This window comes from Kogia breviceps, chromosome 19, assembly GCF_026419965.1.
Source record: "Kogia breviceps isolate mKogBre1 chromosome 19, mKogBre1 haplotype 1, whole genome shotgun sequence".
NCBI lineage: Eukaryota > Metazoa > Chordata > Mammalia > Artiodactyla > Physeteridae > Kogia > Kogia breviceps.
Window position 1 is genome coordinate 37618640 of NC_081328.1, and position 21626 is coordinate 37640265.

Consider the following 21626-nt stretch of genomic DNA (forward strand, 5'->3'; position numbering starts at 1 on the left):
GTTGCTCTTTCCTGGAGGGACTGGCGAGGAATCTTTGGAAAGCGTGAATGAGGAGCCTACTGCCAGTTTCCTGGCTCCTGGGTTGGGGGGAAACTGGTTGGGATTCTGACCTGAGAGCCCTTTGATGACCAGATCGTTCTTGCTTAGAAAAAAAGAAACTCCTAAGGCCACCCACCAGAATGGGGTAATTTCCTCCCTGTAGGTAGGGGTAGTCGGGGAAGGACGGAGGAAAGAAGAGGCAGTGTCCACTGTGTGACTCATTTTCCTTGCCTTGGCAAGGAAATCGTTGAATTAGAAGTAGCTATCCAGAAAAAAACCCACCCAGACAGCACGATCACGTTGGTGGTATTAAGGCTGGGCTGGCCTCTGTCTCCCTCTCCTCCCTTCCCACAGTCCCAAGCTGGACATAAAAACACACACTAGTGGGCACTGGTGTTTGCAGTGCCACTTTATTGCCAATAGCTGACATTGCTTGGGGTTAGTAGAAAATAAATTAGAACTATGGTAGCATCTGACAGGTATGGCTAAGCTGGAGAGGGGAGCAGGTTTTTGTGGGCACTGATCCTGGGAAAGGGGTATAAGGTGGCTGTAGAAATGTCCATGGAGAGGGTCTTCTCTTTCACCCCTGAGACCGCAGAACCCTCCTGGTACCCAAAGGGGCCAAGTGGAGGCCAGGGGCTCTTAGCTACAGGGAGCTAAGTGCGGTGAAAGAGGCAGTAGGGAGCCCTCAGCACAACCAAAGGGGTGACCAAGGCTTGGATCCCAGAAGAGAGCAGGAACCCAGAATCACGTGTAGTCACAGGATGACGCAGGGAGGGCGGCTATTGGTGATCTTTTCTAGGGGTTCTCCGTTACTGGCTCTTCGGATGGCCTCGATGAGCTAGAGGGCAGAGATGTGAAATGAGATGATGCGTTCATTGTAGGGGCAGGGTGAACCAGGGGTCTTTCCAGCACGCCAAGTACTCACATCTTTCTCATAAGGAAAGCCTCCATTCTCCAGCTTGGAGAACACCAGCTGTCCATTGATTTCGATCTCAAAGGCCCCTGGTATGAAATAAACGGATGAAAGAACTGTATGCTGAGAACAGGCCAAAGTCAGGGGAGGCCCTCCACGCTCCTTAGACTTAACACAGGCTCCTCCTTCATGTCCTTCACGGGCCCCATCCGCTTCCTTTGAACTTGGCTTCATAACTCAATAGAGGGTTCCCTCCCCTCCAACCCTACACTTCAGTCTCACCCATTTTTCCCAACAGGCTTCATCTGTAACGCCCCCCTCACTCAAGTTGCACGGACATTTTACTATGTGCCAGACACTGCTGGACACTATATAAAACAGCCAGTGCCAGAGCTAGAAAGTGGTAGAGCTGGGATTTAGAACACTGACTCAGCAGGTGTTCTGCGGCCTCACCTGTGCCCCCCAGGCGCGACTCGATCTCGATGCCAGGATACTGCTCCTTCACGGCACTCGCCAGCTCCAGGTACGTCGCCTCGAAGCCGCAGGGTTCACTAGGGAGAAGATACCTGAGGTCCGCTTGGGTTTTGGGGACGGTACCTCCGATGGACCCACCCTCCTCCGGCCCGGATTCCCCCACTGGCCGGAGCCCCTCACCAGTACTCAACCACGATGCGGACCCCACTGCCCGGTTCGACCTCCTCGGGAGGGGGCGCTACGGACGCCGGCTCTGTCTCCCCGCTCATTACTGCCGGCTCCCCACAGCAACTGCTTCCGGGTGTGACGCGACGCCGCAGGCACGTGACGGGACGGGGCCGCGCGTTACATCCGGGCGCCCCCTTCAGGCTGCTGCTGCTGCTTTGTTTTGACACTGTCACCAGCTGGAGAGCTTGGGCTGGGAGGCTTGGTCCAGACCAACTTTCCTGGCCTGCATTCTCAGCGCCCGACTTGCCCTGCACCTAGCGTCCTCTGGACTTCACGGTCTTATTTAATCTAATGACATGTCTTAGACTGCAAAGCGCTTTCCAGTTTACAAAAGGAAGAGAAAGTGGGGCAAGCGGACCCAGGGCCTGGGTTTGGCTGATGGTATGGAGTAGTTGCCATCTCTCACTAGGTGATGGCATTTTATTTTATTTTATTTTTAATTAATTAACTATTTTGGCTGCTTTGCTGCCCGCGGGCTTTCTCTAGTTGTAGCGAGCGGGGGGCTACTCTTCGTTGCAGTGCGTGGGCTTCTCATTGCAGTGGCTTCTCTTGTTGCGGAGCACAGGCTCTAGGCGCGTCGGCTTCAGTAGTTGTGGCACGTGGGCTCAGTAGTTGTGGCCCAAGGACTCTAGAGCGCAGGCTCAGTAGTTGTGGCGCACGGGCTTAGCTGCTCCTCGGCAGGTGGGATCTTCCCAGACCAGGGCTGGAACCTGTGTCCCCTGCATTGGCGGGCGGATTTTTAACCACTGCACCACCACGGAAGTCCCACTGATGGTATTTTAAACCACTCCATAGTTACACACTCAGGTACTTCTCTTAAGCTCTAAACTGCAGGCACAGTCTGGGCAGTCGCCGCCAGTCTTCTGCCTTCTGGAACCTTAGGCTTTGATGCTTCGATTTCGCAGGCTCTATGCTGCCATCGCGTGCATCCAGTTACCGCACCTCCCCTTCTCATCCTAGCCCCGCTACAGAGCTGGCTTCTTTATTCCCGTTTTGTAACTCTAGAAATGGAGGCTGTCTCCCTGCCTCTTCTCTCCTTGGAGTCTCACCATAATATCCTCACATTCATTTTTAAACAATGCAATCACTTATAGAGTTGTGCAGCCATCACCACACATTTCCACCAACATGAAAAAGTCCCACCTGTGTATTTGCAGTCAATCCAGCGCCCAGCTCCAGCCCTAAGTCACCACTGATCTGCTTTCTGTCTATAAATTTGCCTCTTCTGGATATTCTTATAAATGAAATAATATGCAGTCTTTTGCTTCTGACTTCTTCCACTCCGTTTAAAGGTTTTTTTGTTTGTTTTTGGGGTTTTTTTTTGTGTGTGTGTGTGTGTGCTAGGCGGGCCTCTCACTGTTGTGGCCTCTCCCGTTGCGGAGCACAGGCTCCGGACGCGCAGGCTCAGCGGCCATGGCTCACGGGCCCAGCCGCTCCGCGGCATGTGGGATCTTCCCAGACCGGGGCACGAACCCGTGTCCCCTGCATCGGCAGGCGGATTCTCAACCACTGCGCCACCAGGGAAGCCCCATTTAAAGTTTTTGAGGTTCATCCATGCTGTAGCATGTACCAGTAGTCTGTTCCTTTTAGTTGCTGAGAAATATCCCAATGTATGGATGTACTGTTTTATTTATCTGTTCAATACCAGTTGATGGACATTTTGAGTTTCCAGTTTGGGGCTGTTTTGAGTAATGCTGCTATGAATGATCATGTAAATGTCTTTGTATGTGCATGTGTTTTTACTTGGGTAGATTCCTACGAGTAGACTTGCTGGGTTGTATGGAAAGTTTATGTTTATCTTAAGAAATGGCCAAACTGTTTTTCAAAGTGGCTGCACCATTTTACATTCCTACCAGCAATATATATATGACAATTTGTTTCCTCATATCCTTGTCAAGACTTGTTGTCTGTCTCTTTCATTATAGCCATCCTGATGGGAGTGAGGTGGTTTTAATTTGCATCGCTCTAATAACTAATGATCTTGAGCACCCTTTCATGTGCTTATGAGCCACTCATATATCTTATTTGGAAAAACACTTATTCAAATCTTTTGCTCATTGTTTTAAACATCTTTATTGGAGTATAATTGCTTTACAATGATGTGTTAGTTTCTGCTGTATAACAAGTGAATCAGCTATACATATCCATATATCCCCATATCGCCTCTCTTGCATCTCCCTCCCACCCTCCCTATCCCACCAAACTAGGTGGTCACAGAACATCAAGCTGATCTCCCTGTGCTATGCAGCTGCGAGCTATCTATTTTACATTTGGTGGTGTATATGTGTCAGTGCTGCTCTCTTACTTCGTCCCAGTTTACCCTTCCCCCTCCCCATGTCAAGTCCATTCTCTATGTCTGCATCTTTATTCCTGTCCTGCCCCTAGGTTCATCAGAACCTTTTTTTTAAAATTCCATATATATGTGTTAGCATACGGTATTTGTTTTTCTCTTTCTGACTTACTTCACTCTGTATGACAGACTCTAGGTTCATCCACCTCACCACAAATAGTTCAATTTCGTTTCTTTTTATGGCTGAGTAATATTCCATTGTATATATGTGCCACATCTTCTTTATCCATTCATCTGTCGATGCACACTTAGGTTGCTTCCACGTGTAAATAGTGCTGCAGTGAACATTGTGGTACATGTCTCTCTCTTTATTTTTTCATTAATTAATTAATTTATTTATTTTTGGCCGCATTGGGTCTTCGTTGCTGCGTGCGCGCTTTCTCTAGTTGTGGTGAGCAGGGGCTACTCTTTGTTGTGGTGCGTGGGCGTCTCATTGCGGTGGCTTCTCCTGTTGTGGAGCATGGGCTGTAGGTGCACGGGCTTCAGTAGTTGTGGTGTGTAGGCTCAGTAGTTGTGGCACATGGGGTTAGTTGCTCCGTGGCATGTGGGATCTTCCCTGACCAGGGCTCAAACCCGTGTCCCCTGCATTGGCAGGTGGATTCTTAATCACTGTGCCACCAGGGAAGTCCACAGGTCTCTTTTTGAATTATGGTCTTCTCAGGGTATATGCCCAGTAGTGGCATTTCTGGGTCATATAATAGTTCTATTTTTAGTTTTTTAACGAACCTCCATACTGTTCTCCATAGTGGCTGTATTAATTTACATTCCCACCAACAGTGCAAGAGGGTTCCCTTTTCTCCACACCCTCTCCAGCATTTGTTGTTTGTAGATTTTTTGATGATGGCCATTCTGACAGGTGTGAGACGATACCTCATTGTGGTTTTGATTTGCATTTCTCTAATGATTAGTGATGTTGAGCATCCTTTCATGTTTGTTGGCAATCTGTATATCTTCTTTGGAGAAATGTCTATGTAGGTCTTCTGCCCATTTTTTAATTGGGTTGTTTGCTTTTTTGATTTTTTAAAAAATTAATTAATTAATTAATTTTATTTTGGACTGCATTGGGTCTTCGTTGCTGCACGCGGGCTTTCTCTAGTTGTGGCAAATGGGGGCTACTCTCCGTTATGGCGCGTGGGCTTCTCATTGTGGTGGCTTCTCTTGTTGTGGAGCACGGGCTCTAGGCACGTGGGCTCAGTAGTTGTGGCTCACAGACTCTAGACTGCAGGCTCAGTAGTTGTGGCAGAAGGGCTTAGTTGCTCCGTGGCATGTGGGACCTTCTTGGACCAGGGCTTGAACCCGTGTCCCCTGCATTGGCAGGCGGATTCTTAACCACTGCGCCACCAGGGAAGCCCCTGGTTTTTTGATATTGAGCTGCATGAGCTCCTTGTATATTTTGGAGATTAATCCTTTGTCAGTTGCTTCATTTGCAAATATTTCCTCCCATTCTGAGGGTTGTCTTTTTGTCTTGTTTATGGTTTCCTTTGCTGTGCAAAAGCTTTTAAGTTTCATTAGGTCCCATTTGTTTATTTTTGTTTTTATTTCCGTTTCTCTAGGAAGTGGGTCAAAAAGGATCTTGCTGTGATTTATGTCATAGAGTGTTCTGCCTATATTTTCCTCTAAGAGTTTTATAGTGTTTGGCCTTACATTTAGATCTTTAATCCATTTTGAGTTTATTTTTGTGTACAGTGTTAGGAAGTGTTCTAATTACGTTTTTTTAACTTTTCATTGCTGTGCGCAGACTTCTCAGTGCGGTGGCTTCTCTTTTTGCAGAGCATGAGCTCTAGGTGCGCAGGCCTCAGTAGTTGTGGCTCTCAGGCTTCAGTAGTTGTGGCATGCAGGGTCTAGAGCGCAGGCTCAGTAGTTGTGGTGCACGGGCTTAGTTGCTCTGCGGCATGTGGGATCTTCCCGACCAGGGCTCAAACCCGTGTCCCCTGCATTGGCAGGCGGATCCTTAACCACTGCACCACCAGGGAAGTCCCCTTCTGTTCATTTAAAATAGGGTTGTTTGTCTCTTTAGTGTTGATTTTTAAGAGTTCTTTATATACAGTTGGCCCTTGAACAACACAGGTTTGAACTGCATGGGTCCACTTATATGTGGATTTTTTTTTTTTTTTTTTTTTTTCAGTACTCAGGCCTCTCACTGCTGTGGCCTCTCCTGTTGCGGAGCACAGGCTCCGGACACGCAGGCTCAGCGGCCGTGGCTCACGGGCCCAGCCGCTCCGCGGCATGTGGGATCTTCCCGGACCGGGCCACGAACCCGCGTCCCCTGCATCGGCAGGCGGACTCTCAACCACTGCGCCACCAGGGAAGCCCTATGTGGATTTTTATAAGTACATAATACAGTACTACATGATCCAAGGTTGATTGAATCTATAGATGGAAACTGGATAGGGAGGGCTGGCTGTAAAGTTATACTCAGATTTTCAACTGCTCAGGGGTCGTCAGTGCCCCTAACCCCTGTATTGTTCAGGGGTCAACCCTATTCTGGATACAAAGTCTGTAATCAAATATACGACTTGCAATTATTTTCCTCCAGTCTTCCACAGTTTTTTTTTTAATTTTCTTTTTTAAAAAAATTTATTTATTTTATTTATTTACTTTGGGCTGTGTTGGGTCTTCGTTGCTGCGTGTGGGCTTTCTCTAGTTGTGTTGACGGGCTTCTTGTTGCAGTGGCTTCTCTTGTTGTGGAGCACGGGCTCTAGGCGTGCAGGCTTCAGTAGTTGTGGCACAGGGGCTCAGTAGCTCTAGGGCTTCCAGGCCCTAGAGCGCAGGCTCAGTAGTTGTAGCCCCCAGGCCTAGCTGCTCCGCAGCACGTGGGATCTTCCCGGACCAGGGCTCGAACCCATGTCCCCAGCATTGGCATGTGGATTCTTAACCACTGCACCACCAGGGAAGCCCTATTTTTCTTAATGGTGTCTTTTGAAGTGCACTATTTAAAAATTTTGGTAAAGTATAATTTATCAATTTTTTCTTTTGTCATTTGTGCCTTTGCTGTTGCATCTGAGATCTCTGCCTAACCCAAGGTAGGAAGATTTTCCTGCATAATTTCTTCTAGAAGTTTTAGTTTTAGCTCTTACATTTAGGTCTATGGCCTATTTTGAGTTAATATTTGTACATCATATAAAGGAAGTATCTAAATACATATTTTGGCATGTGGATATTCAGTTGTCCCAGAACCATTTATCAAAAAGACTATCCTTTTCCCCATTGAATTGTCTTGTCACCTTTGTCAAAAATCAATGACCAGGGACTACCCTGGTGGTCCCGTGGTTAAGAATCCACCTTCCAAACCAGGGGACTTGGGTTCGATCCCTGGTCGGGGAACTAAGATCCCACATGCTGTAGGGCAAGTGAGCCCGTGCGCCACAACTAGAGAGAAGCTCGTGCTCTGCAAGGAAGAGCATGCGCGCCGCAACTAAGACCCAACACAGCCAAAAATAAACAAACAAACAAATAAATAAATATAAAGAGTTGATATTAAGAAAAAAAAATCAATTGACCAGAAATGTAAGGGGTTTTATTTGGACTCTTGATTCTGTTCTACTGATCTATAAATCTATTCTTTTTTGTTGTTGTTTCTTTTTTTATTTAAGAAATTCAGATATAATTTATACACAGTAATACACATCCTCTTGAGTGTACAGTTCTGTGAGTCCTGTTGTACATCCACCCGAGATACACACACCTCCATTGCCTCCTCATAAGCTCCTCTGCTGTCAACCCCTCTCCCTCCTCCCCAACTCCAGATCTGCTTTCTGTCCTTAGTATTCTGCCCCCTCCAGAAAGTCATATAAATGGAATCCTATAGCCCTCAGCCCTCCGAGTCTGGCTTCCCTCTCCAACCTATCCCTCAACAACCAGAGTGATTTTTCCAAAATATAAATCTGCCTGCTCCTCTGTGCCTCTACTTCAGCCCAGATGGACCCTGCAGGGTCTGGCCTCTGCCCACAGTTCCTGCTGGTCTGGACAGACAGGATGGATGGCTCTTAAACCCGGTTTATAGAACAACCACCGGAGGGCTTGTCAGTACCACACATTCCTGGGTCTTGGCCCCAGAGACCGAGATTCAGTCGTTGGGGAGGGGCCCAGGGATCTGTTTTTTTATACAAGCCTAGGGACATTTGGAGGCCGTGGTCACAGGCCACGCTTTGAGAAACAGAGCTGAGTACAAAGCCTTTCCCCACGCTTTCCACACCTGCTCAGCTGCACCTGTGTGGCCTCCTCTCCTTCCTTCTCCACCCCACTCTGCCTCCGCATGCTCTGTCCCGTTTAGTCAAGGGCTTTGGCACTTGCTCCATCATCATGAAAGATGCCCCTCACCACCCCTCACCACCACCACTTCCCATCCATCAATCCAAATCTCTCTACCTCAGACAACTTCCCCTCTGCTCAGTTGTCACTTCTACAGAGAAGTCTTCCCTAACTCCCTGGGTAAGCCATTCTCTCAGCATAGTTGTCTCCTGTCATTTCTTTCTTTCTTAAAAGTTAATTAATTTATTTATTTTGGGCTGCGTTGGGTCTTCGTTGCTGTGCACAGACTTTCTCTAGTTACGGCGAGCAGCGGTTACTCTTTGTTGCTGTGCGTGGGCTTCTCATTGCGGTGGTTTCTCTTGTTGCGGAGCAGGGGATCTACGTGCACGGGCTTCAGTAGTTGTGGCTCGTGGGCTCTAAAGCGCAGGCTCAGTAGTTGTGGCACACAGGCTCAGTAGTTGTGGCTTGCGGGCTCTAGAATGCAGGCTCAGTAGTTGCGGCGCACGGGCTTAGCTGCTCCGTGGCATGTGGGATCTTCCCGGACCAGGGCTCGAACCCGTGTCTCCTGCATTGGAAGGCGGATTCTTAACGACTGCGCTACCAGGGAAGCCCTCTCCTGTCATTTCTTATTATTTGTGTGATTCTTTGATTAACACCAGTCTCCCTGATTGGGCTGCATGAAGATAAGGGTGGGGTCTGTCTTGTTGCTGTGTCCCCAGTGCCAAGCATGGGGTTGGCATATACTAGGTACTTAACAAGTATTAGTTGAATGGATGAAGGAATGATTGAATGAGTTGTCTGCTGTGTTTTGCACAAGCTGTCCAGTGGTCCGGGTGACCGTGCCCCCTCCCCCACATCTTTGTTTAGTCCGCGCGCATACTGTTTTTTCCAAGGAAAACACAGTTTGGAGAAAGTTGAGCCTGGAGCCACTCCTTCTTGGTCCCCCAGGGCAGACCTCTTATCACCCCTATGAATTGTTGGTTAACCCACTGTCACCCACTTGGGCTGGGAGGCGGCTGCTACCTTTGATCTCAGCCTTCCAGGACCTCTCTCCACGCTTGTGTTTGCCTAGTGCTGAAGGAGAGTGCTAAGGGGAGTCCCCGGGCACCTGGCCAGAGCTTTCCCCAAATCACTCCTCCCGCTATGAGACCTTGCCTAACCCCTTCGATTTTAGAAGGGGAAGCTGAGACCCTGGACTTTGCTTAGAAAAGAAGATATATGCTCGGTGCCTCTGAGGGGCCAGGGTGCAGCCTGGGTGGCCAGACTGTGGCTGGAGGTCAAGGAGCAGGCCATGTTGCTGGACTCCCTCTGGCTGGCTTCCCTCTTTCACAGAGTGCCCTTTGCTCCAGGGGGTAGGACCCTGAGCAGCAGACAGGCCCCCTAAATTGGCCAATGAACAGACCAGGTTTGTGGAGGGGCATGGGGAAGAGTGGGCGGGGCCATTTCCCCTGACTTTCCAGGCCCCAGCCCCTCCTCCCAGGTCATGAGGATCCTAGATCTTCGCTCTCGAGGCTGTTCAGTTCGACTGTCTCTCTCCTGGCACCTGCTAAGAAGGACAAAAACAATCCCAGCCAGCGTAGAGTGTCAGGGAGTCCCCGCCCCTCCTCCTGTGCTTCCTCCTCCCCTGCCCCTCCTTCAGGCCCCGCCCCCACCTGCCCAAGATAACTTGTTTCCTTGGGCCAGGAGCCTGGACAGCAGAGCTCAGCCTGCCCCCACTTCTGCGTCCAAAGTCAGGACACCCTCCTACCACCTGTAGAGAAGAGGGAGCAGATCTGAAATCAAGTCCAGGTAGCTGAGGTTCCTAGACAGAGCCGGACTTCGAACCCTGTGTCCTGCTACTCCTGCTGGGGCTCCTCCAGGTAAGGGGACCTGCTCCCACCCCCAGCCGCACCAGGGCCCCAGGGCCCCAGGCTGTGCCAGTCTCAGGGCCAAGAGCTGGCTGGCCGGATGCCCAGGTGGACAGGACGGGCGGCCGCCTGCCTCCCCCTCCCCTTCCCCCCTCAGTGATGTCAGGCCAAGGGCGGGGACAGGAGGGGGACAGGTAATTGAGGGCTTGGAGTCTCCCTCGCTAAACTGGCGGCCCCAGCCAGGTGCACCAACACCCAGGGTCCAGGTAAGGGCCCGAGCGGGCACTTCGTGTTGGGGGCGGGGAGCTCCGGCAGATGCATGATCAGTAAGGACCCGGCCCCCTGCTGTGCTGCTCTAGCGGCCTCGCTTTCTCTTTTCCTCCAGTCTCCCATCCCGCCCCTCCTCACCGTCTACCCCCAGTCTCTCCCTAGTCTCATTTCCCGCTCTGCCTATTCCTTCGTCCTTCTCCGCATCTCCCCCTCCCTCACCTCCCCTACCCCAGACACACTCAGGAACCAGCTGATGGGGTCGGGGAAGCAAGATAACCAGATTCTCTCCCCCTGGAGACGCGGCTTTCCCGCTGAAACTAGCCCCTCCCCACATTCCCAGAAAGAGAGCTAGGAGAGCAGTCCGAATGCCGAGGGAGCGTCCTCAAGTCTCTCCCTAGCTCAGTCTGACTTGACCCCAGTTTGAGTTCCCCCAAGTCGTTATTAAAGACAGACGTCTCCGCGGGGGCAGCGGGGCACCCTCCAATTTGGAGGGCAGTAAAGGAGAGGGATTCTCTTAATTGCTAGACCTCCGTCTCTCTGGATTGTATCCTGACTCTGGAACACAGGGTCCTGCCCTCGGGTGGGAAGGTGGGGGTGGGGCAGGCCCGGGGGGCGGGGGTGGTCTCTTCTGGCTTCAGAAAGAAGTGGTCTCGGCAGGCTGGAGGGCTAGATGCTGGGGGATCTGTAGCTCGGGGGGGGGGGCGCCTGGGGAGAGTGTGTGTGCGTGCGGGGCGGGGAGGGCTGCCTCGTCTGTCTGAATAGGCTGAGGAAAGACCCTGTCCGAGTCTGGGTCTCCCTGGCACGTTGCGGATGGGGAATGCACCTGCCCGCCATTGTCAGGCCTTGCAACCCCACTGCCCCTCAAGAATGCCCCCTCTTGGTCTGCCTGTCCTGGACTCTGCTCTCCCCTCTCCCCCTGATATCCTGCTGGGGAGGCCGCCCGTGAAGGTTAGCAGCCTGTAATGATTAACTCCACAGACACTCCAGCATTCTTTCCAAATTAAACTTTAAAAGAGCTGCCCCCCCGACTCCCATTGGGCGTTTTTTCCCTAGTTAGGGGGTGGGCGGGGCCTCAGGGTCCGGGGCCCTCCCCCCAGCTCCGGGTCATCTAGGGGTTTCCCGCCTCCTCACCTGGGCCCTCACCCTAAGGGCTCCCCCACGGGTAAAGCCTCCCCCCGCCCCCGCAACTAAAACCTGATGGGGGCGGGGCGGGGGGTCCTGGGCCAGGCCGGGGCCTTCCTGCCCCCTCCCGGCGCTTCCAGCCCCTCCCCCCACCCTGGGAGGTCCCGAAGGTGGCCTTGTTTTCTACAGGCAACTCTTACACCGGGCCCTGCCACCCGCCCTCGGGGCCAGCCAGGTGGGGCAAGATTCAGGAAGTAAACAAGGAGGCTGAAGGCCTGGAGGACGGGAAGGAGGGTGGGGCCGGAGCCGCCAGGGCAGGAGAGGCTACTGGGGGAGCCGCGGCTGGGACTCGCAGTAATTAGGGGACAGACTGATTTGGGGGGTCGATTTCTTCAATGTAACCTTCCCGGGGCCCCAGTGTGAAAGCTTCAGATCTCTTGGCGATGGGGGTGGAGGCTGCCCAAGCGGGACAGCTAGGACCCCGTTCCTGCTCCCTCTTCTCTTTGGCCCCGACTGCCCCATTCCTGTCTTGCCTTAGAAGGGTTTGGAGAGCAGGGTGGAGGGATCTGAAGGCTAAACCCATCCTGAGTCAGGCTTCCTGCCCACAGAGGCCGGACTCTAGTCTGACTTAAATCTACCCTCTTCCCTTCCAAATGCTGCCCAGATTCCTCTCCCCTCTGGGATGGGGGAGGACCCAGTCCTCTGGGCCCCAGAGCACCCCACTGTCGGTCTCTGGCAAATGGTGGAGGCAGCTCCTGCAGCCCCTCCCCTAGTCCTCCTCGGAACGAAGTCACCGGGGCTGTCTGCCAGAGGGTAGACAGGGGTGCCAGTGGAGTGTTGATGTGCTGGTGTCTCTCGATGGTCGATGATGGGTGTGTCTTCCCTTTCCTGGCAGGACCCTCCCTGGCTCTCTCTCTCCTGGCCTTTCCCTGTCTGCCTGTCTGTGTCTGTCCTCTTGTGTGTGTTGACTTTCTACTCCTGTTCCCGAGTACACTTCTGGCCAGGACACCCAGGAGAGTGTATTAATTAGAAGGACCCTCATCCCCCAGGGGTGATGAGGAATGGGCCCCGTGGGCCAGCTGAGTCCTGGGTGCTAAGGGTGGGCCCCAGACAGGAGAAGGAGCGCTGCATGTTTCTTTGGGTTACTTTGGGGGCACTAGGGGCACCCCTGAGAGGTCAGCTCCACTCCAGATGGGCTTCTGAATCCAGGCCAGGCCTTTCTTCTCTTCCTCCTGGGTGAGGGGGCTCCTGGGCTGGGTGGTGGCTACTGGGGCCCATTGCAGGTGCCACCTGTGCTGGAGGAGTCGGAGTTAGGCCAAGGGTGGGGAGGAGGAGATGATGTCAGAGGAGCCTCAGCGCCCCCCACCAACATCCTCCTCCTCCCCCATCCTGTTCCCGGCCCCTCCCCCATTCCTCCCAGGCCAGTAGGCTGGGGGCGGGAGTGGAGGGGGTGGGTAGAGGCAGGGTTGTTTGTGTTTCTCCTAAGCCAGGAAGTTGTGCAGATGAGTCAAGGTTGAATGGAGAGCCCCAGGCAGTGCTGTCCCACCCCACCCTGACTCACCTGTCCCCCAAATCTCCTCATGCCCTCACTTAAGGGTTGGGGACCTGCCTCATCCTGGGGGGGTCAATCCCAGGTACCTTAGGCACCTAACAGCACTGGCCCAGTGTCTGGAGAGCAAGCAGGGGGCTGAAGCGTGAGTCCTCCCAGATCCTCCCAGGTCTCAGCCCAGCCAAAAGCGTCTTGGTTCCTGTGGAGGAGGGGCCTGCAATGCCTCTACCCTCTAGTGGGCACCTTTGCCCTGTCTCTTCTCTCCTTACTCGTCCTGGATGCCTATGGGTGATAAGACATGGATAAGACCCTGGCCTTGCCTGGGGTGGCCGGGCATCTTCAGACCAGTGGGTGGATAAGACAGGTGCACAGTAATTGGCGCAGAGGCCCCAGCACAGTGCGGAGAGGGAGCCCTTCAGCCTGAATGTGGAAAATCCAGGAAGGCTTCTCAGAGGAAGTAGCTCGGCATTGAGGCCTTAAGAAAGTGAGGCAGGAGGAGCAGGAGGAGGGGCCTGGGGAAGGCACACAAGGTTTGGGGGCTGCTAAGGCGAGGGCCCCCAGGCTAGCTTTCTCCCTCCCACAGCAGCTGAGCCTGCCTGCTGCCCTCCTGGTTCCTGTCCTTCCACACCTCCTTCTCCCCCTCGAGCATCACTCAGCACTTGGGCAGGCGCTGCCACAACAGGCTCTGACAACAAAGCGCTGGAAAAACCTGGGGCAGAGCCCAGAGGAGTGAGTGCCCCACGTTCAGAAAGGGTGACACCGAGACCCTGAGCCCCAGACCATCTGTGCGTCATGGAGTCTGTTGCTGCTGCCTGGCTTGTGGTGGGGGACCCTCATAGCTCTTCCCATGGGCAACCTGGGCCTAAGGAAGAGCACTGGACTTGGAGCCCAAACACCGGGTTCCACTCCCTGGCTCACCTGGGATGGGGCCACAATGCTTCCCTCTCGGGAACTCAGTGTCCCCTGTGGTAAAATGGGCACAATCTACCCTTCCTCAAAGGCTCCAGAGAATGCCAGTTAGGGGGGAGCAAGGAGGTGCTGTGTAAACTCTGGGGGGCACCTTGACAGCAGGGTGAAGTCAGGAGGTCTGGGTCCTCTTGGCCCCTCTCCCCAGGGCAAGGGCACAAGAGCAGCTGTGTCAGCCCCCTCTTCTCCCTCAGATGTCATGGAGCTGGGTCTGTCTCCACCTCATCTCAGCAGCTCCTCAGAAGACCTGTACCTGGCCCCTGGGACCCCTCCTGGGACGCCCCCACCTCCCGATGTTCCTCTGTCTGGGGAGGTGAAGAGGTCCCAGCCTCTGCCCATTCCGACCAGCAGGTAAAATGGGGTGACGGCTGAGGGGGGCCTGGGCGGAGTGGTAAGCGCCGGGGTAACGCACAGAAGCTTGCAGTCAACTCCTCACTCCCCACTCCTTCCCCCCACACCGCCCAGGAAACTTCTTCGACAGGAGGAGCTGCGGTCAACCTCTCTACCCTCCATCCCTAACCCCTTCCCCGAGCTCTGCAGTCCTCCTTCACAGACCCCCATTCTTGGGGGGCCCTCCAGTGCAAGGGGGCTGCTCCCTCGAGACACCAGCTGCCCCCATGTGAGTTGTCCTGGGAAAGAGAAGGCAGGGAGCGAGGGGTGCTATGGGACGGGGGTGGATACAGTGCCGCCTCGGAGGAGGTCGCGGGATTTGGTCAGGGATCCCTGAGGGTAGAGCAGACGGGGGACGGGAAGGAACCATCCTTTGCCCTTCCCTGAGTCTTCTCCCGTTCCTGGGGCACAGGTCATAAAGGTGTACAGCGAAGATGGGGCCTGCCGGTCAGTGGAGGTGGCAGCGGGCGCCACGGCTCGCTACGTGTGTGAGATGCTGGTGCAGCGATCTCATGCCCTGAGTGACGAGAACTGGGGGCTGGTGGAGGGCCACCCCCACCTAGCACTGGGTGAGTTGGGTGCAGCGGGCTGCCTTGGCCCGGGAGTCAATGCTACACACCTTGGGCTAGGCCGGTGGCCCATCCGGGAGGCCTCGTTGGTCTCCACTGACCTCTGCTCTTTGCCCTTGACCCTAGAGCGGGTCTTGGAGGACCACGAGTCGGTGGCGGAAGTGCAGGCTGCCTGGCCCATCGGCGGAGACAGCCGCTTTCTCTTCCGGAAAAACTTTGCCAAGTACGAGCTGTTCAAGAGCACCCCAGTGAGTGTGTGTGAGGGGGGTCTGGGCACCGGGACACCCTGATCCTCACCCCGGACCCTCAGTCCCTGACTCCTGGCTCCTTTCTCCCCCAGCACTCCCTGTTCCCAGAAAAGATGGTCTCCAGCTGTCTGGATGCACACACGGGCATATCCCACGAAGACCTCATCCAGGTGAGGGGACACCCCCATTTCACGGCATATCCATGACTCCACAGGAATGCCCGGCGCTTCTTGGCCCTTAAGCCTGTGCCCTCCCTCTTTGGGGTGGAAAGGCCAGCGCAGCCCTAAGTGACTGTGGACAAGTCACTTTCTCTGCCTGAGCATCAGTTTCTTTGTTAAATGAAGACAATAAATGTATGTGGTGTGCCTCCTGCCATAAAGGCAGATCCTGGGGGCCCTCTGTGTGTGTGTGTGTGTGTGTGGCCACTTCTAGGCCTCTCACCCTGCTCTCCTCTGGCCTCAGAACTTCCTGAATGCAGGCAGCTTCCCAGAGATCCAGGGCTTCCTGCAGCTACGGGGGTCAGGACGCAAGCTTTGGAAACGCTTCTTCTGCTTCCTACGCCGGTCTGGCCTCTATTACTCCACCAAGGGCACCTCCAAGGTGAGGTCTTGAGGGTGACAGCCCCAGCACCTCAGATACCCCATCCCTGGTCCTTCTAGGAGCTGCCCCTTCTCTGTTGGAACTCCTGGACCTTTCACCCTCTAGGCCCTGAGACCCACAGCTGCTCCCTTTCCCTCCCAGCTTACCTGCCTCAGGAGTTATAGCAGTGGGAGAGGCAGGTGAACTGAGTTCAAGTCCTGGCTCTACTTCTATGTGCTGTGTGACTTGGGGCACTTCTCTGCTCCTCTCTGGGCCTGAATTCTCCCCAGCTGGCTTTGGGGGGCAGTGATGGGGGATAGGGTCTGCCTTTACCAAGTCTTGCTCACTTGTGCTCTGCAGGATCCGAGGCACCTGCAGTATGTAGCAGATGTGAATGAGTCCAACGTGTACGTGGTGACCCAGGGCCGCAAGCTCTACGGGATGCCCACGGACTTTGGCTTCTGTATCAAGGTGAAGAGCCTGGCCTGGTCTGGGAGAGAGCAGGAGCTGCTCAGGCACCAGGATCGTACCTGGGGCTTCTAAGCTCCCTCTGGGACCCCCGGACTCCTCTCCCTGCACCCTGCCCTGCCCCACGGAGACGCGAGACGGGAGAAGATCTCTGGTCCTAAAGGCAGATATAGGACCAGCCAGTTTCCTCTCCCTGCAGCCAAACAAGCTTCGAAACGGCCACAAGGGGCTTCGCATCTTCTGCAGTGAGGATGAACAGAGCCGCACCTGCTGGTTAGCCGCCTTCCGCCTCTTCAAGGTGAGGTCCTGGCACTGGGCCAGCCTTGGGGATCCCTGGTGTGAGGGAGGAGTTATAGCTCTGCCCTCAGGAAGTCTCCAGAATAAGGGGGCATCACAACCTTGCTCTCTCAGAATCCTTGGTCCAAGGCTGGAGTCTCAGCTCTGGCTTCAGGAAAGCCCCTTATCCAGGGGCAGAGATGTAGCCCTGCTCTTGGGGAGCTCTGGTCTGGGGAGGGGGGGGAGGTACCACTGCCCATCTCCCAGCACCTGCTTGACCTCCGGCCTTCTTTCTCTCTCCACCTCCCAGTATGGGGTGCAGCTGTATAAGAATTATCAGCAGGCACTGTGCCGCCACCTGCGCCCACCCTGTGTGGGTTCCCCGCCCTTGGTGAGTGTGCCCGGGGTGTTAGTGTGGGGAGACGGGGGAGGCACCCAGGCCCCGTGCCGGGGATACTTGGGTCCTGCTTTGACCCGTCCCCCCATCCTGTCCAATCTGTAGAGGAGTGTCTCAGACAACACCCTGGTGGCCATGGACTTCTCTGGCCACGCCGGGCGTGTCATCGAGAACCCCCGGGAAGCTCTGAGTGCTGCCCTGGAGGAGGCCCAGGCCTGGAGGGTTTGTACTGGGGACCTACTCTCCACATGGGTTTCCATGGAGCTGGAAAAGGAAAGCGAGGGGAGAGGGGAGGCCCCTAGCTGCGGAGAGAGGCTCTGTATTCTTCAGGGGCTGGTAATACGCCAGCCATGTGCTGACCCCCCGTGTCCCCCACTGCCCTGCAGAAGAAGACGAACCACCGTCTCAGCCTGCCCACCCCGAGCTCGGGCACGAGCCTCAGTGCAGGTGGGTGAGGGCTCGCCGTCCCCAGTGGGGGGGACTGCCATGGCTTCTCTGCACATTCCTCACGGGGGGGGTTAGAATGAGGGTCACCACCCTGGAGTGACTGCCCCTCTGCCTCCCCTCACCGCAGCCATCCACCGCACCCAACCCTGGTTCCACGGACGCATTTCCCGCGAGGAGAGCCAGCGGCTCATCGGGCAGCAGGGCCTGGTAGATGGGTAAGGGGCAGGGCTGGGCAGGGCAGCAGCGCCGGGGACAAGAGACCCGGGTCGAGGTGGCAGCCGTGTGTCCTCGGGTAATATTGCCCTGTCTCCTGGCAGCGTGTTCCTCGTGCGAGAGAGTCAGCGGAACCCGCAGGGCTTTGTCCTCTCGCTGTGCCATGTGCAGAAAGTCAAACATTACCTCATCCTGCCGGTGAGTAGTCCCAGGTTCCTGCCGCAGTGGAGGTGCAGGGCTCCCAGCGACCCGTCCTCCTCACCAGGCCCCCAGTGTGCCTGCGCCCTCCCGCTCTTTCCTTCCTCCTGCTCAGGCTGTGGGGACCTCAGCCCTGGCCCAGGAGGGAGCTCATTTGGCCCCGGGCCCCTCCCTGACCTCCACCCCCTATGGCCACACCCCAGAGCGAGGAGGAGGGGCGCCTGTACTTCAGCATGGACGAGGGCCAGACTCGCTTCACCGACCTGCTGCAGCTTGTGGAGTTCCACCAGCTGAACCGCGGCATCCTGCCCTGCCTGCTGCGCCACTGCTGCACCCGCGTGGCCCTCTGACTACCACACGGGCGGGCCTGCGTCTCAGCCCACTCTGGGCCGCCCACCCACCTCCGCTCCTAGGGTGGACTCGGAGGGGGCAGGAAGTGGGGCCAGGGTCATCGTGAATGGCTGGGGGCTCCCCCACTCCGGTTTCCTCCTCGGCTCCTGGCCTCCCTCTGGCCAAAAGTGCTCCCCGCCCGGTCCACCCTTAACTTCTCCTTCAGGGAAGGCACTCGGGTGGGCATCTCCCCTTCATGGCGCTGCTCTGGGCCAGGGCATTATGGGAGAAATGGGGGCAGCCCAGGTGGTCTTTTTTGTTTTGTTCTGTTTTTTTGACGTTTTGTGGTACGCGGGCCTCTCACCGCTGTGGCCTCTCCCGTTGCGGAGCACAGGCTCAGCGGCCATGGCTCACGGGCCCAGCCGCTCCGTGGCACGTGGGATCTTCCCAGACCGGGGCACGAACCCGCGTCCCCTGCATCGGCAGGCGGACTCTCAACCACTGTGCCACCAGGGAAGCCCCCAGGTGGTCTTTACACTCCACACTTTGTACAGACTGAGGCCAGTTGATCTCTGTTTTATACTAGTGACAATAAAGATTATTTTTTGCTACTCACAGGGGTGAGTTCTGTCTGGCAAGGCACGGTTAGGTGGAGTAGAGAGGAGAGGTGGGCACCAGTCAAGGCCTTGAGGATGTGTCTGATGGATCGAGGCCACATGCTGGCCAAGCCTAGATGTTTCTCAAGGTCCTCTTTTGGTCATCTGAGAGTTTCCGGTGCCCAGCATGGAGCCTGGCCCATAGTGGGTGCCCAAGGATTGCTTGTTAAATGAATGAATGGACAGGGGACTGTCATCCAGGTGAGGTTTCCTGACAGGACCTAAAGCTATGGAGGTCACTCTAACAGGGCCTGGGAGCTGGAGATGAGTCAGACAGCATCCGTGTCCTTGGCAAGCCCTGGGCTACCTGGCGAGATGAGGAGTCCTGAGAAACGCACGATCTACCACCACCAAGTCACACAATGGCTCTGTTACTTACCTCCAACAGGTCCCTGTGACGCACCCCCCACCCCCCGCCCTGTCAACCTTCTCCCTCCTCCCCAACCCTAGGTCTGCTGCCTGTCCTTACAGTTGGTTCTATGCCCTCCAGAAAGTTCTATAAATGGAATCCCACAGCACTCAGCCCTCTGAGTCTGGCTTCCCTCTCCAGTCTGTCCTTCAACATCCAGAGTGATCTTTCCACAATATCACTCTGCCTGTTCCCCCATGCCTCCACTTCAGCCCAGATGGACCCTGCAGGGTCTGGCCTCTGCCCACTGCCCATACCAGTACATGTTTTTGTCCAAGAGTTTTCTAGTTTCAGCTCTTACATGATGGGGGAGCTTTGTAAGAAAGGTATCAGACTGGTAACACCTGAACTGCTGCTCAGTCTCCCTCCCTCCACACGTGAACCTCAACGGGGCATTGTTATTATAATTATTATTATTTTTTCTGTATGCGGGCCTCTCACCGTTGTGGCCTCTCCCTTTGCGGAGCAAAGGCTCCGGACGCGCAGGCTCAGTGGCCATGGCTCACGGGCCCAGCCGCTCCGCGGCACGCGGGATCTTCCCGGACCGGGGCACGAACCCGTGTCCCCTGCATCGGCAGGCGGGCTCTCAACCACTGCGCCACCAGGGAAGCCCTGGGGTATTATTTTTGCCAAGAATTCAAGCTCCCTGAATCCAATGACTAGTTTATCGGAAATAAAAGGAACAGAGGAACACGTGAAATGACACATGGGGATACAATTACCAAAATCCAGATTGGGAAACTACAGAACAGATAACCCAGTTTCTTCTTCAACAACAAAAAATTACAAGAAAAGATGGGGACTCTCTAGGTTTCAAGAACTTTAGACATCTATCAAGCAGATGTAATGTGTTGACCTATTTGATTCAAATCCAAACTAGAGAACTGTAAGAAGCATTTATGAGCAATTGGGGGAAATTTGAACTCTGATGAGATGTTTGATAATATTAAGGAATTATGGTTAACTTTTTAAGGGGTGATAGTGGTATTGTGGTTTGTTTTTTTTTTTTTTTAAGTCTATACGTTTGAGAGATTCATTCTGAAGTATTTATGGGTGAAATGATGTCTCAGCTTTGTTTTTAAAATAACCCAGAGTTTAGGGGAGAGAGTGTGAGTATGGTCATAGGTTGACCATGAGTTGACATTGAAGCTGGGTAATGGGTACATGCGATTCATTAAATTATTCTTTAATTTTGTATAAGCTTGAAAATCTAGAATAATTTTAAAAAAATTTAATGTAGGATCTCTCCCCAAATCTTTGAGATTGGTTGGGCATGAGGTGGTGGGATTCCATTTTGTAGGTGAGGAAACAGACTCCTCCTCGAGGAGAACTGCCCCAAATCAGTTAGTGGGAGAGCCAGGTCTGGGCCGTTGCCCTGCCCCTGCCTGGCTGACTTCCAGGTGGAATTCCCAAGCCTGTAGGGGGTCCTCCCCTGGAGAGCCCCCTCCCTTCTCTGCAGCCCTCTGGCTAATGGGAGGTGTTGTCCTGAGGTGACCTTGAGAAGGACCAACATCTACAGCCAGCCCTTGGGCCAGGCTTGGCAGCTCCAGCAGCCACTTGTGACCGAAGCATCCCCAACCCTGGCTAATCCCAGGCTGGGGAGCCAGGCCTGTCAGACAGAGGTGGGCAGAAAGGCCTCAGCCATCCTCAGCCTGGAACCTTCCAGAGTTTACCCTGAAGAACTTAGATTTTGTTTCTTTTTAGCAGGATTTAAGGAGGCAGGGACCAGTGCAACCTGCTGCCGGCCACCTGCTACCTGCCACGGTTCCCAGAACCATCCTATCAGTGGCTGCCCCTCGGGCTCGAGCTGGCTGGTACTGGTTGTGTGCTGACCGTGGATGCCCAGGGCCACTTCCGTAGCATGGGTGCAAGGGGTCCAGGCCGGGGTGAGAGTAAAGGGGTTACCATGAGTCACCTCTTAAGCAAGTCCAGGGATTTAGGCTGCATAAAAACAGGACACAGGGCTTCCCTGGTGGCACAGTGGTTAAGAATCCGCCTGCCAATGCAGGGGACACGGATTCGATCCCTGGTCTGGGAAGATCCCACATGCCGCGGAGCAACTAAGTCCGTGCGCCACAACTACTGAGCCTGTGCTCTAGAGCCCACGACCCACAACTACTGAAGCCCACGTGCCACAACTACTGAAGCCCTCATGCCTAGAGCCCGTGCTCCACAACAAGAGAAGCCACCGCAACGAGAAGCCCGAGAACCACAACGAAGAGTACCCCCCACTCGCTGCAACTAGACAAAGCCCGGTGCAGCAATGAAGACCCAGCACAGCCAAAAAATAAATAAATAAATGTTAAAACAAACAAACAAACAAAAAAAGCTCTATTTAAAAAACAAACCAAAAAACAGGACACACTGTCCTCTCACAGCCTAAGACACAGGGCAGGAGACAAAGCCTTCCTATGTCAATCAGCTAATTGGAGTA

The 21626-nt window shown here is 54.4% G+C and overlaps 2 protein-coding genes across 10 annotated transcripts; one reads left to right on the top strand and one right to left on the bottom strand.

Moving 5' to 3' along the window:
* Nucleotides 1-430: 430 nt before the first annotated feature.
* On the bottom strand, nucleotides 431-1739 carry MIEN1 (migration and invasion enhancer 1). The gene is made up of 4 exons (XM_059047469.2): nucleotides 1610-1739; nucleotides 1409-1506; nucleotides 968-1044; nucleotides 431-880 (listed from the first exon to the last, which is right to left on the bottom strand). Exons 1-4 carry the CDS (start codon nucleotides 1696-1698, stop codon nucleotides 797-799), a joined length of 348 nt encoding a protein of 115 aa, XP_058903452.1. The 5' UTR covers nucleotides 1699-1739; the 3' UTR covers nucleotides 431-796.
* An 83-nt stretch (nucleotides 1740-1822) lies between these two features.
* GRB7 (growth factor receptor bound protein 7) lies at nucleotides 1823-18742 on the top strand. 9 transcript variants are annotated; one of them, XM_067021208.1, is made up of 16 exons: nucleotides 1823-2038; nucleotides 9942-10117; nucleotides 14207-14363; nucleotides 14478-14631; nucleotides 14815-14971; nucleotides 15098-15219; nucleotides 15312-15389; nucleotides 15682-15819; nucleotides 16159-16269; nucleotides 16466-16564; nucleotides 16853-16933; nucleotides 17045-17161; nucleotides 17326-17386; nucleotides 17514-17601; nucleotides 17704-17797; nucleotides 18001-18742. In XM_067021208.1, exons 3-16 carry the CDS (start codon nucleotides 14212-14214, stop codon nucleotides 18145-18147), a joined length of 1599 nt encoding a protein of 532 aa, XP_066877309.1. In that variant the 5' UTR covers nucleotides 1823-2038; nucleotides 9942-10117; nucleotides 14207-14211; the 3' UTR covers nucleotides 18148-18742. The 9 variants fall into 9 exon arrangements, with proteins under 9 accessions (XP_066877309.1, XP_066877308.1, XP_058903399.1 ...); XM_059047416.2 differs by lacking the exon at nucleotides 1823-2038 and adding an exon at nucleotides 13630-13775 and having other exon boundaries at nucleotides 9922-10117; XM_067021210.1 differs by lacking the exons at nucleotides 1823-2038; nucleotides 9942-10117 and adding exons at nucleotides 10302-10371; nucleotides 13630-13775.
* Nucleotides 18743-21626: the final 2884 nt, after the last annotated feature.

Bases quoted from the DNA above. Each gene is read 5' to 3' on its own strand.
- MIEN1 (XM_059047469.2), bottom strand. From the start codon at position 1,698: ATGAGCGGGGAGACAGAGCCGGCGTCCGTAGCGCCCCCTCCCGAGGAG. The intron at 1,045-1,408 runs GTGAGGCCGCAG...ATTTCATACCAG, and splicing joins GTCGCGCCTGGGGGGCACAG to GGGCCTTTGAGATCGAAATC. The intron at 881-967 runs GTGAGTACTTGG...TCTGCCCTCTAG, and splicing joins GCTTTCCTTATGAGAAAGAT to CTCATCGAGGCCATCCGAAG.
- GRB7 (XM_067021208.1), top strand. From the start codon at position 14,212: ATGGAGCTGGGTCTGTCTCCACCTCATCTCAGCAGCTCCTCAGAAGAC. The intron at 14,364-14,477 runs GTAAAATGGGGT...CACACCGCCCAG, and splicing joins CTGCCCATTCCGACCAGCAG to GAAACTTCTTCGACAGGAGG. The intron at 16,270-16,465 runs GTGAAGAGCCTG...CTCTCCCTGCAG, and splicing joins ACTTTGGCTTCTGTATCAAG to CCAAACAAGCTTCGAAACGG.